This window comes from Pectinophora gossypiella, chromosome 11, assembly GCF_024362695.1.
Source record: "Pectinophora gossypiella chromosome 11, ilPecGoss1.1, whole genome shotgun sequence".
NCBI classification, from domain to species: Eukaryota; Metazoa; Arthropoda; class Insecta; order Lepidoptera; family Gelechiidae; genus Pectinophora; species Pectinophora gossypiella.
The window spans coordinates 1572468-1590421 of record NC_065414.1 but is presented as its reverse complement, the minus strand read 5'-3'; the positions used below and the strand labels follow the sequence as shown (position 1 = coordinate 1590421).

At 38.6% G+C, this 17954-nt stretch overlaps 1 protein-coding gene across 2 annotated transcripts in view; it reads left to right on the top strand.

The window, feature by feature from the left end:
• LOC126370654 (bumetanide-sensitive sodium-(potassium)-chloride cotransporter) overlaps positions 1 to 12547 on the top strand; it is a 52113-nt gene extending 39566 nt beyond the window's left edge. The window contains exons 16-24 of one of the 2 annotated variants that reach the window (XM_050015617.1): positions 1291 to 1425; positions 2092 to 2198; positions 2776 to 2909; positions 3849 to 3911; positions 5229 to 5346; positions 5854 to 5990; positions 6701 to 6815; positions 7584 to 7732; positions 8216 to 12547. In XM_050015617.1, coding sequence (XP_049871574.1) covers positions 1291 to 1425; positions 2092 to 2198; positions 2776 to 2909; positions 3849 to 3911; positions 5229 to 5346; positions 5854 to 5990; positions 6701 to 6815; positions 7584 to 7732; positions 8216 to 8463 — 1206 coding nt within the window. In that variant the 3' untranslated portion in view covers positions 8464 to 12547. The remainder of the gene's footprint in view (positions 1 to 1290; positions 1426 to 2091; positions 2199 to 2775; positions 2910 to 3848; positions 3912 to 5228; positions 5347 to 5853; positions 5991 to 6700; positions 6816 to 7583; positions 7733 to 8215) is intronic. The other variant, XM_050015618.1, reaches the window with a different exon arrangement.
• Positions 12548 to 17954: the final 5407 nt, after the last annotated feature.

Genomic DNA, 17954 nt, shown 5'->3' with positions numbered 1-17954 from the left:
ATCTTTTATTTAATAGCCACGCTCTTGTCCGTGTAGCACACTCCATTATTGCCTATTACAAGCCACTTCCTTCACTTCCTTATAAGACACGACGTCCACCTTCTCTTTAATTTGTTCTATGTAAGTCTTCCCCTTCCTCTCTTTCCTTGTAGCTTTCCTTCTATGATGTTTGGTATAAATTCGTCGTGTCCTATTAAGTTCCTTGAGGGAGGCATATGCTCAGCAGTGGGCGTCGTACGGCTGATGATGATGATGATGATGTCCTATTAAGCGTCCAATCATGTTGCCTCTTCTGTCCTCAATAACTTCCAATAATTGTCTCCTTTCCCTTACTCTTACTAGCACTTCTTCATTAGAATAAATAATACATACATACATACATAAACTCACGCCTATTTCCCACCGGGGTAAGCAGAGACTATGGAATTCTATTTGCTTCGAGCCTGACATACTTCTCTTGCTTCCTCCACATTCATCAATCGTTTCATACACGCGCGCCGGTTCAGAGTAGATCTTACTGAACCTTTGCTAAGGACATCTCCAATTTGGTCAATGTGACGTACTTCTAGGTCTTCTTCTGCCAGCCCTACCAACCTTCCTTAAATAAATAAATAATAATAAAAATAAAATCATCAAATATTATATACTTGATATAAATTTAGACAAAAAAATACGGGTTTTGTTTTTCTAGCATTTACTCTTATTGGAAATTCACAAAGAGAAAAATTAAATCGCAAAAGTTTGACTCGGACGGGACTTGAACCCGCAGCTCTTGTCAAGCCGGCACGAGATGGACAGGATGAAGACCCGGTGCTGTAATGGTTCATCGCTAATTTAAGAGCCACGCTCTTGTCGATGTAGCATTCTCCATGCTACTTTTTTTGGGGAAAAATAGGGCAGTAGTTTCCCTCTTGGTGAATTCATCGATTGAATTTTCTCTTTACGAGGTGATTTGATGTTTTTTGATGAATTGGAATCGGAAATCTTTAGTGCAGAATACGTACAGTTGCATATTAGGTGGTAAGGTCACGAGCATTAATATGTATACACTTTGGTACCATGTCACATTAACTTTTTTGACAAATTGAACTGAGTCTCACTAAATGTCAAATATTATGTTAGTGCGACAGAGTCCTAAAGTGGGTACATTATATTGCTCATGACTGTACATAAATAAGGTAATGAGAAGCTTAGCCTTCGCCTCCCTATTTTGATCACTTCTTGGCGGCTCTTAATATCACTGTTTCAAGTAATAATTTGTCTAAATTATTCAATACATGCTCTCCATAGGGCCAAGTGAGCCACAGAGCACGCGAGGCACTCTGCGCGCGCGCATACCAGTGGTTCAACAAGCGGAAGATCAAGGCGTTCTACACTGTGGTCGACGATGTTGGGTTCAAGGAGGGGGCTAGCGCGCTTATACAGGTATGTAGATCATCTTGCGGTGGATGCACCTCTGACTACTCCAATTGGGATATAGTTGTTCGTTGCTTATGACTTGCAAGTTGATTTCTTGTGGTTTTGTCCAATAGATATTGAGAATGTGAGTTTTATTGATCTCTAGTTGTAGCATTTCTAGATTACATCTTTCAGATGTAATCCTCTCAAACGACACCCTGAGCCGAGGTTCGCACCCTCAGGCCTCTTGTCTTAAGCCCTCAGCGCTCTCCATTTCTCTGGCTAAATAGTTACTGGTATTTGCGGCAAAAAATTGCGGAGCTCGGTGGCGCAGCGGTTAGTGCGCTCGGTCTGCGATTGTTGAAGTTAAGCAACTTTCGCAAAGGCAGGTCATAGGATGGGAGACCACAAAAAAAATTTCATCTGGAGCTCCTCCGTGCTTCGGAAGGCACGTGAAGCCGTTGGACCCGGCTGCATTGGCAGTCGGTAATAACCATCAATCCGCACTGGGCCCGCGTGGTGGTTTAAGGCCCGATCTCCCCATCCATCCATAGGGAAGGCCCGTGCTCCAGCAGTGGGGACGTTAATGGGCTGGCGATGATGATTATTTGCGGCAAATCTCGTCAATAAAGCTATTAGTCACATTTAAAGATTCACGCACTTTATAATGGTTATCTTTCATAATGGTTCCAGTCAAGCGGGCTGGGTAAGCTTCACCCCAACATCCTGATGATGGGGTTCAAGGAGAACTGGCTGGCCTGCGACCGCGCGGAGCTGGTCGACTACGTGGAGGTCATGCAGTGAGTATTAACATGACATGTATGAAATAAGGCCTGCGCCCAGCTTAAAAAATGGAAATTACGTTTAAATCTGGATTCTATATCATCGCCTTATGGTGAAAACCTCTTTAAAGCGCTATCTATGCTTTTTATTTTATACTTTTTAGATCGCGATTTTTTCGTAGTCGGGTTTTAGTGTTTAAACTTATATTTTTATATCTTCTTTAAAAAAAGTGTTTGTTTCTTGTTTTAAGCAACATAAAGTTATGAGGAAACCCCAGGCAAGCAAAGTTAATACTTGGGTTGGGGATGTCTCGCTCTTACCCTAGTTGTAAACACTAAATAGTTGACATGCAAAACAAAAATAAATAAAGAATTAAAAAAAAAACAAAAAGAAAAAAGGTATCAATTAAAATTAATGATAACATGTCTAAAATCCAATAACAAGACTACCAACCAATGTCTAAAACCCTAACTTATTAACCATGAATGTCTGTTTCTGTGCTTGTTCGTATGTGATTGTGTGAATATATTTTTTATTTCTTTATAAAATTTCGATGTTACACAAATATTCAACCCCGGTTTGCCTCCTCTTCAGCAAAGCTCTGGACGTGCACATGGCCATCGCGCTGCTGCGCGTAGAGGGTGGGCAGTACACCGCCGACGCGTTAGACGACGACTTGCGATCGTACCTGAACGACATGAACACAAAGGACTTGTCACTCTTCTCGCGTAAGTATTGTGCACTTCATCAATAAACCCCTAATACCCTACTCCTAATTCCCCAAATCCTATTTTCTGTCTCTCTCCTTATTTCCATCCTCCACAGATAGGGCGCGTAGAACGGTGGTTGCCCCAATCGCCTTCCGTTCCACAGTACACCGACCAATTTCTCAATCGGTGATGTTCTAGCTAGAATCCTACCAGAATCCATTTCCTCGGCCTCCAACCAGCACTGATACCGCTGCTGCCCGGCATCAGGGGTGCGCTTTTGAATTAGCGGCGCCTACTCCTAATACCCTACCCCTAATACCCTACCTCTAATACCCTACCCCTAATACCCTACCTCTTATACCCTACGCCTAATGACCTACCCCTAACACCCTACCCCTAACAACCTACCCCTAATACCCTACCTCTAACACCCTACCTCTTATACCCTACCCCTAATACCCTACCCCTAATACCCTACCCCTAATACCCTACCCCTAATACCTACCTCTGATACCTACCTCTGATACCCTACCTCCTATACCCTACCCCTAATGACCTACCCCTAACACCCTACCCGTAATACCCTTCCCCAAATACCCTACCCTTAATATCATCATCTCCCTAGCATTATCCCGTATTTCACAGGGTCCGCTTACCTAACCTGAAGATTTGACAGGTCCGGTTTTTTACAAAAACGGCTGCTTCTCTGACCTTCCAACTATGTTGGTTTCCTGACGATGTTTTCCTTCACCGCTGAGCACGTGATAATCATTTATGATCCAAACATGAATTCGAAAACAAATTCGACAGTCATTGGTTTAGGCCTGCTGGATTCGAACCTGCGACCTCAAAGTAAGAGGCTAGTGTTCTACCAACTGGGCTACCACGGCTCTATTACTCCTGTCCATGTTGTGAATAATCTCGACGCAGCCATCCGTAACTAACTCGTTTGTTCAGGTTCGATGGGAGACAATTACAAGGAGTCCAAGTCTACGGAGAGTCTCAACACGCATTCTGTCGGTAGGTTCATTATTTTGTCATTTTGCCACATAGCTGAGTTGGGTTAGGTTGCTTGTGACTATCGAGGCCCGAAGACCCGAGAGGCGGCGGTGCATACTTGCTTTTAAAAAAACAAATAAAAAATAGGGAATGTTTATTAGACTGCTAGTTGACTAAATAAAACAACAGATTAAATTAAACAACATTTAAAAGTTACAGCGAATTACAATAACCTTTACGGATATGTTAAGTAGTATGTCGAATTACTCGACAAGCGTGGCGGAGTCGGTCCGAGGGGGGGGTTCAGCGCTCGCGGTGCTCCTGGCATTTCCCTTTGTTGCGTCACGCATGCGCGCGCGTGTTGGTGTTGCCAATAGAATCTCTTACGGCACAATACGATTGGCTTGTGATGTGATCTACCTATTTGTCATTTTATTTTAGACGAAATAAAATTAGGCAAATTGGAAATTAGGCGAATGAAAATTAGATGATTTGAATAATTCTATGAATTGATTGGTAGTTTCAATGAAATTATAGAAAAAAAATATGACAAACATAGGAAAACCATTGACGGTTGTTTTCCTTTGCTGAATCATTTTTTAAATATTTTAATGTATAGAAGGCAGGAGAAAGAAAAGTGTTTTAGTGTTAGTTTTGTGTTTTGTTATTTTCATGTAGTTTATTCACTAACATAGTTATAACTTAGTTGTAAGTTTCATTTGTATACTAATTATTGGGCAATATTACTAACACTGCTGGGCTCTACCCACAAGCAACCGCATATTCTTACAATACACTAATTGCATGACGTGTTTGTCCATGACATACCTAAGCATAAGTACATTGTAACCAGTGATCGGGATAGGTAGTGCCATTTGCGAGATTTGTCTTAACATGGATATGCCTCCCAAACCTTGAATCTCGAAACGCAATATTCGATTTTTTATTAAACGGTATTGAAATAGACTATTCTAAGTGCCATCACACTCGCGAGTACTGCGGGGCAGAAGGTAAGAGGGAAACCACTGCCCTATTTGTCCCTAAAAAATAGCATGGAGAATGCTACACCGACAAGAGCGTAGCTCTTAAATTAGTGATGATGATTAAAAAACATTTATTTTTATTTTGCGAATGATTTTAGTGATTTGTATGTTACGTATTTGTGGTTTGCTTTTATTTAATACAAGACAAAGATAATATTATAAATGTGACGTAATCTCGCAATCTCGAAAATATCGTGGTCATATCCATATTAACCAGAATATTCAGGGTTATTGACCCCAAATGGCACTGCCCATCCCGACCCCTGATCATGACACGTGTGGGTGGCGGCCGCAGGCAGCAGCGTGTCGGACGTGTCCCTGGGCTCCCCGGAGCTGCGCCGCGCCGGCGTGTCCCCCGACCCCGGCGCCGCTACAAACGGGAAGGACGCGCGGAAGCCCGCGGGGAAAGAGAGGTACGCTTTTTTCCCTTTGATGGGTTTGCTCTTGGCCCCAGACTTGCCCGAAGGCATTGACGAGGCCTAAGATGGAGCGAGCTCGCCCAGAAGGTGCCTGTTCACTCTGGCCTTGAAAGCAAAATTTTAAGCAGAAATCTAAAACAACCGTGTAAAGAGTTTACATCGGCCAATAACACGACAGAGTTAAGTAGACAGAAGCGAGATGCCTATATTATACGCCCGGGTTATTAATTCGTTGTAAAATTAACTTGTTGACAATGATCCGTCCCTTTCCTTTTCGGCGGATAAGAAAATGACAGGTATAACTTAAAATAAAATTAGGTGGTGTCGGGGCCAATATGTACTTAATTTTATTTTGCTTCGACAGTTTTGAAACTAACGCTATCTCTTTCTTTAAGCTAGCATAAGAGAAAGACGGCATTATATCAGTGATCTAATTAAAATAAAATATAGTCTTATACGAATACCTGTAATAACACTGGATGTATGTCCTCTCGGCCACAGCAAAGGTCTGGGCAGCGCGGTGCGGCGCGCCTTCGGGGCGTCGGTGGCGCGGCGGGCCTCGTCCTTCACCTCCGTGGAGCAGTTCACCAAGCGGCAGTCGGGCTCCGTCGACGTCTGGTGGCTCTATGACGATGGAGGTAATGTACACACCTTAGGAAGTCAAAGTAGTTTTAGGAATCACTGACGTAATTTTGCCATTTTCTAACTAGTCAATTCGGTTACATTTTACAAAACGTCAAAACACGCAATGACTATGAAATAGGGTATTTGACTGGGTCAAAGGTAAATTATAAAATGTTGATTCAAAAATAGAAGCCAGTCTAAGGTTCAAGATAAATTATAAAATTCTGATTACTAAAAAAAGATAAATCTAAAGCTAATGAAAAATAGTTTCTTTTTTCTATTTAACTTATTTATGAATTTTAATCAAGAAATACGTATTAAGTCCGACTATTTTATCACGTTTTTCTATGACGGCACAGTGTGCTTTTTATACAAATTCCATAGTAATTTCGTGTTTTGACGTTTAGTAAAAAAATAACTGTTTTGACTAGTTGGAAACTTAGCGTATGTCAGAGAAATATTTTCTTGTTTTATACTTTTTTCAGCGAGATTTTCTTTAGTCGGATTTTAGTTGTTTAAACTTATATTTTTTATCCTCTTTTATTATCTAATCTAATTTAGCCTACAAGATCCCACTGCTGGGCCTCCCCTTTCATCCATCCCTCCATTTTTCGCAGTCCTGTGCGTACTCTGGCCAGTCCCTCCGGCAAACGTTCAAATCTTTTGTAACTTGAGTAGTTCCTAACTAGCTTATTGCTCCGATGTGGCCTTTTTCACCCCTCAGGCCTCACCCTCCTGCTGCCGTACATCCTGTCTACGCGACGTGCGTGGTCCTCGTGCCCGCTGCGAGTGTTCACTCTCGCCAATAAGAATACCGAGCTGGAACTGGAGGAACGAAAGTAAGTTTCTTTTTATAGACTGTTGTCTAATTTAAATTCAAAAATATCTTCTTTTTTTTCAAATTAAATCAAAATCAAATTGGCTCGACTATTTATAGACGGCGATACGGCTCACCACATCACGTTGGTCTAATAGAAAGCTCGGTGAGGTGTGAGTACTTAGTTCATCTTGCGATGGATGTACCTCTGACTAACCCCATATGGTCATGGGCGTATGTATAGAAATCAGAATCATTTATTCAACGTAATTATCATAGATAAACTTGTTGAAGGTCAATGTATCATTTTTGAATTTACGTCATTTCGCAAGGTGTTATAGCTGAGGAGAAGAAATGACAAGAAACTGCAACAGCAACACATCTTTTAAATTTATGAGGGTACATTACAAGTTATTTAATAACTAGAGGAACACATTCAATACCAGACATTTTTATCATTTAGGTAATCATTAATCTTATAATAAGCTTTTTTTACATAAAGTAAGCTTCACGTGAGCTTTAAATTTATTCTCTAACTTTAAAATATTATCTGGTATTTTATTGTAAAAACGTATACATGTAACCCCAAAAAAGATGAATTTAATTTACTTAATCTAGAATTTTGAATAGCAATTTTATTTTTATTCCTTGTATTGTAAGTGTGCCTTTCACAGTTTTTCGGAAGGAGAGATACATTTTTACGTACATACATACAGAAATGTTAAGTAGAATATCATAAATAATAAAAAAGACTTAGTTGGTAAAAATAACTTCTCAATTTCATCGACAGCATGGCGTCTCTGCTATCGAAGTTCCGCATAGACTACTCCGCGCTGAAGATGGTGGCGGACATCACGAGACGACCGCGGGACTCCACCCTCGCGTACTTCGACAGACTCATCGCGCCCTTTAAGGCGACCGATGATAATGATGATAATAGTTAGTATTTTTGGCATTAACTACTTGGCCGGACAAAAGGGACGGGCCCCATCGTATGTCACAATACAATAAACCGTTAATACGTGTTGTGGGCATGGTGTCGGGACAAACCTCTTGGGGTTTAACGACGTCATATTAATAATGTTTTGTAACAATTAATGTATAAATAAAATAAATAATAAAAAATACAAATATATAAATAACTCGCGACAACAGACAATTCAGCAGCCCTAGCACGCTAACAGCGCGAGTAGAGTGAGTAAATGTCAAAGCGCGAGTTGTCAAATTTGTCTTTTTTTTGACGTGACTTGTTGTAGATTTGCCGCAGATGGCATTTACTATTTGGCCGGACAAATGGGGAGCGCTGAAGGCTCCAGGTAATCGAATTTGACAGACGTGCTAAGGTTCCTCGTTCACGCAACGACTTGCTCGCGACTTGAAAATGAAAAGTGTTTCACACAAATTGAAATATTTCTTTCACAGCGGGCATAACGGAAGCGGACCTGATCGCGGCGCAAGACCGTACACACCGCCACCTGCGTTTGCGCGAGCTCATCTCCGAGCAGTCGTCGGGCGCACGACTTGTGTGCGTCACCCTCCCGATGCCGCGGCGCCGCAACGTGGTCCCGCCGCCGCTGTACATGGCGTGGCTGCACGCTATTTCTACTGCTGCCGACAGAGTGCTCCTGGTGAGGGGAAACCATGCCGCTGTCTTGACCTTCTACTCTTAAAATTACATCCATATACTCAATGATATTACAATACACTACGAGGTACATATGTTATAATATACATAAAAACATAAACAGTTGGGGACAGGCCTCCCCTCGATCGAAACTCCGCTTAATCGGAGGTATGCAGCATACTTCATCACGCTGCTCCACTGCAGGTTAGTACAGGTGGTTTTACAGCTAATATCCGAGACCAACTGCTTAACGTGCTCTCCGAAGCATCTTACTTTTTCGGACAATCAGGTGATTCAAGCCTGCAATGTCCTTACCAAGCAAAGGATAGTCATACAAAGTGATTTCGAAAATGTCCTCATCGGGAATCGAACCCGTACCTCCCGATCGTGAGCTTAATGCTCTAACCACTACACCACGGCGGTGACGTCGGTGCCCCGATAGATAGAAATTAGTGCGGTGCGGAGAGTTACCGTTCTATACAGTAGGATTATTCTTCATTCTACACTATGGCTGCCCAATCTGCTTGTTAACATCCAGAATATACACTTTGGTCTGTTATACAATTTTTAATCACGTACAACTCTTACAACATTCAAAGAAAACAGCAATAAAAATAACATTTCATCAAATTACAACATACCCGTATAATACCCTAAATAGTCACTTATATTATAATTACAAATTAAATATTAATACAATTATAAATTTTGCTCGAGAGGAGCTCGGTGGCGCAGCGGTAAATGCGCTCGGTCTGCGATTGTTGAAGTTAAGCAACTATCGCAAAGGCCGTTCATAGGATGGGTGACCACAAAAATAAAATTTTCATCTCGAGCTCCTTCTTGCTTCGGAAGGCACGTTAAGCCGTTGGTCCCGGCTGCATTAGCAGTCGTTAATAACCATCAATCCGCACTGGGCCCGCGTGATGGTTTAAGGCCCGATCTCCCTATCCATCCATAGGGAAGGCCCGTGCCTCAGCAGTGGGGACGTAATGGGCTGATGATAATGATAATAATAATACAATTATAAATTAACAATTCAAGACCTTACGTGTCTAAAAACACACGTGCGTACGTGTATACACTTTAGTGTATAGTTATATTTATTTACGGATCTGAATTGTTTCATCGTCTTAATGCGAATCTCTTGGGACGCTATTGAATTGATATGAGTGATAGATAGATAGATAAAATGTTTTATTGAGCCTAATGGATACTAGATACAGAGATATGGACAACAGATACAGAAAGGCACAACAGGCGGCCTTATTGCTCATGCAGCAATTTCTCCCAGGCAACCTTTGGGTACAGGAAAATTTGCGTTTTATTTTGTGATAATGGTGAACAATGGACCAAATGTAACTGAGAGGCCATCTACATTTCATCAACATTTCTGGTTATACATTTGTACAGTGACGAGAAGTAAGTACCCACTTTAGAACCCTGTCGCACTATCACATTTGACATTTAATGAGACTTACGGTTTAATTTCTCAATTTTTTTTAATTTAAAATGGTTTCAAAGTGTATACATAATTATTATTACTCGTGACCGAACACACGGTGCACTATGCATGTCTTTTTGTAACATTTTATACCCTTTCATATTTGATTTGATATTAGGTACTGTTTTTGAAGTTCCGTACCAAAGTGTTTGAACCCTAATGGTGCGGTTCGATTTTGTATATTTTATATATGAATGCATAATAAATAGCGTATTTTTTTGACATTTTTAGTGACAAGTATACCTGTGTATACATTCCAATAGTGCTAAAGGCACAATTTTTTGTTTATTTAGAACAATAATTATAGTTTCCCTTCGTCCACGTCGGTAACTAGATTTACCTAACCAGTTACGACAAAATGTTTTTCTTTTCCTGTTTTGTAACTAGTTGTGGAAGCAGAATTATTTTTCCACATTTGTAAGTTGCAATTTCTACTACATTTCTCATCAAAAAAAATCGGAACACATGACAAAATTATTTTATTATATTATCAAGGTTATGAATAAAAAATATACATTTTAAATTGGGTTATACGGTGGGTAATTTTTAATATTAATGTACCAAAATTAAGAAAAAAAGCTCGTGTTTTGTTGAACAATAATTAAATTATAAAGTAATCCGATTTTTTTGATGGACAAGATGAATATTTATAAGTTGTGTTTCTTTTTTATTTATTATAACCAATTGATCTGCTAACGACTAACACAGCCTCAATAAATGTAGTGCCTAACTTTATAGCTAGTACAGTCATGGGCAATATCATGTACCCACTTTAGAACCCTGTCACACTATCATATTTGACATTTAATGAGACTTACGGTTTAATTTGTCAAAAAAGTTAATATAACATGGTTTCAAAGTGTATATACATATTAGTGCTCGTGACCGTACAGTACAGATGTTAGGTAGGGAATTATTAGCACCAGATTTTTGGTAATATTAATAGATTTGGGATCTGTGATTGATATAGAAACTGTCTGAAATAAACGTTTTCTATATTAGAAAAAAAAAACTTTAATATTTGCGATTCTATTTAATTCGCTGTTCTACCAACGAAATGAATTGTAAAGGTGCGATTAGTTATAACGACATCTGTACTTTATAAAATAATTATTAAACGACAATTTTACCACCTAAATACGTATTTTTTATAACATAATTGTACACTTTTGAAAATAAGGTTTGGATGTGTTTACGTATTTTGACGATTTTATAATAAAATTTTATGAATTATGTAGAATCTCTTACAGATCTTTATAACGAGTGACTGTTTTTAGAAGAATATTTTTGTGTGTGTGATCTAACCAGTGTGTTCGATACTTAGTCGATAAGCTATTTGGATTCATGTAAAATCTTGTATGTTCTTTTTTTGATTTATTTATTTATTTTAATTGTATTCAATGCAATCTTTTGAAGTGGGTAATTTGTGGAATCTACAAAATGTTTGCGATGGTATAGTATGCTTATTATTAGTATTAGTAATTTAGATTATATTATCACAAGGCGCCTCTACATGTTGATTTTGGCCCCACACACGCCTTCCAACAGTCCGGGACTCCTTAGTCTCGAGACATGGAAACGACGTGTATATAGTATAATAATAATTTAAAAAAAAATACAAAGCCACTTTACAACATTTTTGAGATCTTATATTGTGCTACAATAGTTTTTTTTAAATTTTATTGACGAAGGAGCTAGATATAGTGTGACAATATAACCACATGGTCTATACATATTTTCCTAATCTACAGTGAAAGACGATGTGTTCATAGAGTTACATGGTACTGACTCTACACATCGGAACGTTTGCAACTTGGCTAAGCCTCCAGTGGCTGGAATAAAATAGCAGGGTTCTAATTAAAACTCTTTTTAACCTCACCAGCACGAAAAGGTTGTTTTTCCCGCGTAAAAACAGTGTAGAAAAGTGCGTTTTATGCAATAGAAAGAGAAATGCTTTTTAATTTTATACTCCGATTCTTCGTTTGAGAAGATAGCCATACAGCCTAATGCGCAGTTATTATTCTTCTTCCTTATATGGCGAAAAATGAGTGCGTTCAGTTATGAGGACTGTTTTCTAATCCAAAAGAGTGAGAGAACAGGGCAATGCTGAATTTAGCTACAAACAATATATAAAACTTTTCAAGGTGGTAGTAGCGAAAAGTGGTATATTCCACACGAGAGGTTATAACATAAATAGTTTATATACGTCCCACTACTGGGCACAGGCCTCCTCTCAATCAACCGGAAGGGGTATAAAGCATACTCCACCATGCTGCTCCACTGCGGGTTAGGACACTAGAGGAAATTTGTTTTAAGTCTCGTGCTTTTAAATTACTCACTGCGCTCAGTAGTCTATATTAAAATCATTCGGTGATTAGGTACTTCGATAGTGAGTTATTTTAATTGGGCACTGGCATATAAAACATAACTTTCCACTCTTGTGTAGTAAATAAATAGATTAGAATATGTTTATTGCTATTTGACACTCCGCATTGAAAGAAAGAAAATATTGATTTCTATATTGGACGCCACATTTACAAACTTAAATTATAGAAAAAAAAACAAAGACAAAAAGACAAATAATTACAGACATTAAATACACAATGGAGGCGCCCAAAAAAAAGATCTCCCTCAGCATAATGCCGTGACACGTGATTAGCACGGGCCGCGGCGCTGATATTATGGGAGACCTAACGCGCATTGCGCACTCACTCACTTTTATATGCGCAAATATCAAATATTGTTTCACTGTATAATATTATAATTGACGTTAAAATTACCTAACAATCATTTGTAGATTCGTATAAATATGTTTTATATTTAATTAATATACCACGTGAAGTTACCTAATGATATAATTTTACAATTTAATTGTACACTAACAGTGATTAATTTATTAATTAATTGAATAATTCAATTAATGTGTAATTTATTAATGTTTACGTTTGATCTGACACCACCTCGTAATTTATTTTAGTATATTTTAGGATTATTTATAAAACTTGTAAACCAAATGAATTGTGAATAAAGATTTGGAATTAACATATATTTGTGTTATTTTACTAAACATACATTATATAAAAAACTATTAACATTACCATTGGGGATGCATTCTAATTGGTATGACCCTGACACACTGCTTCATCCACGCTCATGAAACCTTAACACAGAGTTTTTGTTCTGATGATGTCGAAAATACAAAGTTAGTCGCAGTTTAGACGTATTATTACACGTAACGTAGGAATACGCATACTAATATGTATTCATTTTTAAAACCATGTCACATTAACTTTTTTGACAAATTAAACCGTAAGTCTCATTAAATGTCAAATATGATAGTGCGACAGGGTTCTAAAGAAGTTACATGATATTGCTCATGACTACTATGGGAGTGCGCACATTCGTAATGTGCACAAATCGATTACGTAATAAAACTGCTGTTACTGGATGTATCTGTAAACTTAGTTTTTACCTTCTGTCCGCTAAAAGATAGTCGTGAATCAGCTTCTTTCTGGGCCCGACGTGGGGGGTTAAAAAGGCAATTCATCTAAAAAAGCAATATTGCTATTTGACACTCCGCATTGCGCACTCACTCATTTTTATATGCGCAAATGTCAAATTGCAATATTGTTTTTTTAGATGAACTGCTTCGATGTGTCAATAGATAACAAGCATCATCTCCCTAGTGATATTGCGTTTTTCACAGGGTCCGGTTACCTAATCCGAAGATTTGACAGGTCCAGTTTTTCATAGAAGCGACTGCATGTCTGATCTTAACCCCGCAAAGGAGAAACTTTTTAAATAAGAGATTTGTATTGTAACAAAGTCCGGTAAAGGGACGTCCATTACCCGTAATGCTATTTGTGAATAGAATTGTGAGATTGGGCAAGTATAGTACAGTAACATTTTGCGGTTAGGGGTATTGCGTGTATTTTTTTCCTATTCTTTAAATAGCAATCTATTTAATCGACCTATGACGAAATAAATTTACTTTGAAGAGTATAAAAAGTGTTCGCTATTTTCTTATAGAGAATTTAATGACTCATGACATGACCGACATTGTGCTCAGAGTTATCAAATGTCTGATGTTAAGTACTTACTATGTATTGGGGCCCAAAGTCGATTCTCGGCTGGGGAAATGTATAAGTAAAGCAAAGTAATCATCTGAATAGCGTTATCCCATACCTTACCCCGTAAGGCTTACGGGGTCCGCTTACCTAACCTGAAGATTTGACAGGTCCGATTTTTTACAGAAGCGACTGCCTGTCTGACCAGAAAGTAATCTAAAATAATTATTAATTTTTCAAATAAAAAGTACTTAAGTCGTAAGTATTTTAAAGTATGGTTCACACATGTTGTGTTTTGGATTTTGATCGGCGATGCGGCGCAGTTTCATATTTAAACTCCCGTTTTCCGCCCCAAACAATAGAATAAATAGAATAGTAAGTAAAGAATATTTTCTTGGTGTCGTCGCGTCGCCGATAGCGCATTAAGCGCATTTTTTCAAAATCACATTTTGATGCTTTATCTTCAACAAAACCTGCCATTGTCGTAATTTTAAAGATGTAGGTACAAATATACTTACCTAGGTAGGTACCTAATTAAAAAAGTTAGAAATGATCGGTTTTCAAGATAAATACTTAACTACCTAGTACGTACTTAGATTGATGTTTTTTTTAACATAGACAAAGTTAAAAAATGAAGGAATAGGTGCTTACTTAATAATTTTATAGAAGACAAATCGTCGATCTGTTCTGTGACAGAAAGGTACCTACTCAACACGGCTAAGTAGAAGCACGTAGAAGTAAGTATTCTGGAAACATATCGAGGGTTGAAAGGCAAATGGGTTTAAGCGACATTTTGTGAACTTTACAGGAGAGCCATTTAAAGTTTTATTTTTTCGAAAAAAAATCATATAAAAAAAACTACTGAATCAAAAGTGTTCAAAATGCTAAGTATGATTTTAAATTAAATGTTGCACAATTCTGTATTTATTTGGTTCGAAAAACACATCAGTTATAGATTTTAGAAGTCGCTTAATACAAAATGCCTCAATTGAACTAAATTACAGTTGAAGGAAAAACGGTTGATATCCACTAGAGCCAAATATTGGCTAAAAGCAAAATGCTTTAAGAAACCTTTCACTTATTAGTTTGACTAAAGCTAAATGAGTTAAACGACTTCTTAAAAAAAAGAAGACTAGAGGCAAAGCAGCTTAAACTCCATAAAAGGTTATATGACAGGGAAGGAAAATATCTTAAGTGACCATCCGCTACTAATTTCAATTGTATGAAATCCAAATATTAGTAAAATCAGAAATAAAGTCGGTCCTTAAGCCGTTTTTCCTGGGAGAGATTTTATTCGGGCAAGGCATTTATAGATCTTTGTACCTTACAATATTAGGAAAAATCACGGCGGATATAATGAGTAAATCGAATTCATTAAGAAACAGGATCTAGACTATAACCATACAGATTGTTACACATGCTTAATTCGACTTTTCAAGCAAATGGTAAACAGCGTATGATGGCGGATGACAGATGACTGTCACCAACTGAATGCGGGCAATAAAAGAAACAAATAGCTTTTGAAAAAGTCTTAATATGCTTATACTCTGTGTTAAGTTTAATCTCACTATCACAAACTGATTCCGATTTACTGAAAAATTTAAGACCACGTGGCTGGATGCAAGTTCCAAGCACTGGCTCCTACTAGATGGTACGCGGTACTAGGAGAGACTTCAGTGAAGTACTGATTGCTCTCATACTAAGAGGCAGCCAGGGGTGGACTGATCAGCGACTTGTTTGATCAAAATTTCTGTTACATTTGCGCCTAAGACCTCCACGTCCAGCTGGCCATAAGATACCGTCGAAGTTGGTTTGTGTAAAGTTAATCCGCGACAAACAATAACAGATCTCGATCATGCTTTTAGAGCCGAGATACGTCGGACATCGCAGCAGACACATCTGTCGATGAGATAATATAGATGATAATAATAATAAATAGATGGTGTTCTTTTGCCGAGCATTTCCATAGCTGTGCTCTGCTCTACCAAAGTTATTGGTTGGTAAACCAGACCGCAAAACTAAGATTGGTGCGATGGTTCCAACGTGAAAATCAGCTCATGGGGAATTACAGGCGGGCTTTTCTGTCACCATATGTCTCAAAAACAAATGCCGGGTGGAATAAGCTTGTGAAATTCAGCTCTATATTTCGACAGCTTCAAGACTGTTTTCGGCCTCAAACTTTGAAGAGAGTTTCAATCTACAACAAGGAAAAGACCCAATGCCTCACTGATCAAAAAGACTTATAAGCAGCGCTTTGGGCACATTTTAACGATGTTTTAAATCCCAATAGTAATACCACTGACTTGTTTGTTACAACAAATCGGTCTAGTTTGTTACAACAAGCTCGGGGGTTTCGCTTAAGATCTAGCGGCACCCCCGACCTTTGAAGAACTTCTTACCGCGCTAAGAAGGATGACGAATACCAACACATCAAAAATACCATCTGAACTGTATAATATGCCTACACATTAATAACTTGTTTTACAAACTCATCCTGAAGATATGGGAGTCAGCTGCTGGAATGATTTTAGCCTTCTTCTTCTTTGCGAGTCGATGGCGATCGATATTAAATTTTAGCCTGGACGTTATTCTATCCCGTGATGCAGAAATGGTACTCCCGGAAACCCATTGATGATTTTGTCCGGACAGAGATATGGGGGTACAGTTTTGTTATTAAACAGATTCAGGCAAAAAGGCTTGAACAACATCGGCCTTTGTTATGTGCTGCGTGAGGCGTCACGCGGCTTGTGGATTGCTCTAAAGGAAACAGATTGTGTTGCAAAGTTATAACTTATCCTGATACGACAATATCATGACGACATGATGACGACAGTTTGATTTAGAAGTAACTTTTCAGACCTATTCGTCGTTACCTACGGCGCGAAACAAGGCTGTATCATAACACATGGAGCCATGGTTCCTAGTCTATTTTCCTTATATATCGCTTCTGTATCACGCATAAGTGGGATGCTCTGTGGAATTGTTATTTATAGCTTCAAAATTAAAATATGAAATAACTCCAAAGTCATCGGAGTTGCCAGCCCGGATAATAGATACGGTGGCAGCCTTTGGAAAACTTAAAATATTAGTGTACAAAGTCTCAGCGGCGTACTTGATACGTAACACTTTAAATGTCTAAGGTCCATCCTTCGCATAAAGCGGCAAGATGGTTTTCCAATAACAGAAGTATTAAGTCGTTCTGGCATATTCGGAATACAAGCTCACATCATAAAACATCACCTAAGATGGTGCGGTCATGTCATGCGAATGGATGACAGAAAGGTTTTCTATTTCGAGGTGTCTAGAAGGAAATGTAAACAAGGTGGACAAGACCTGCGGTACAAAGACGTAATCATGCGCAACCATGTGGCTTTCGACATGCCAACTGAGAGTTGGGATGAGCGTGTCTGAACCTGGAATGGCGCGTGATATGGTCCTCGAAAATCTTAGTCCAAGACGCCAAATACGGAAAACTCAACGGAAACCTTCCTACAATTACACGGTAAACTCTGCTGGCCAGCTTGATTGTATGCCATGTGACTGATCTTCAATTCAAAGTTCGGTTCCGCTAGCCACATCAAAGCCTACCACAACAATGACTCGGGATAGACACAAATAGAAGTCACCATCAACGGATACGGCTTGGGTGACATGATGACACGCACACTCCCGGTCTTCCCAATCGTAATTTTTAGCTGTGTGAACCGCCCAACCAGGACCTGCCCATACTTATTTTGATATGTTGAAGTGATGCGGGCACAAGGTTTCATACAAACTTGCGATGACTGAAATGTAAACATTATTTCTTTTTGGTTTTGGAAAAACGTTTTAAGTCCTTTCAAAAGAAAATTATAGTTGTCTTATACGACAAAAATCATAAAAAAAATGTAGCATAAATAGCTGAAGTCAAATTCTATGAATATTTTCGGTAAAGGCAAAACAGTTCAAGTTCCAATTTTACTTATAAAC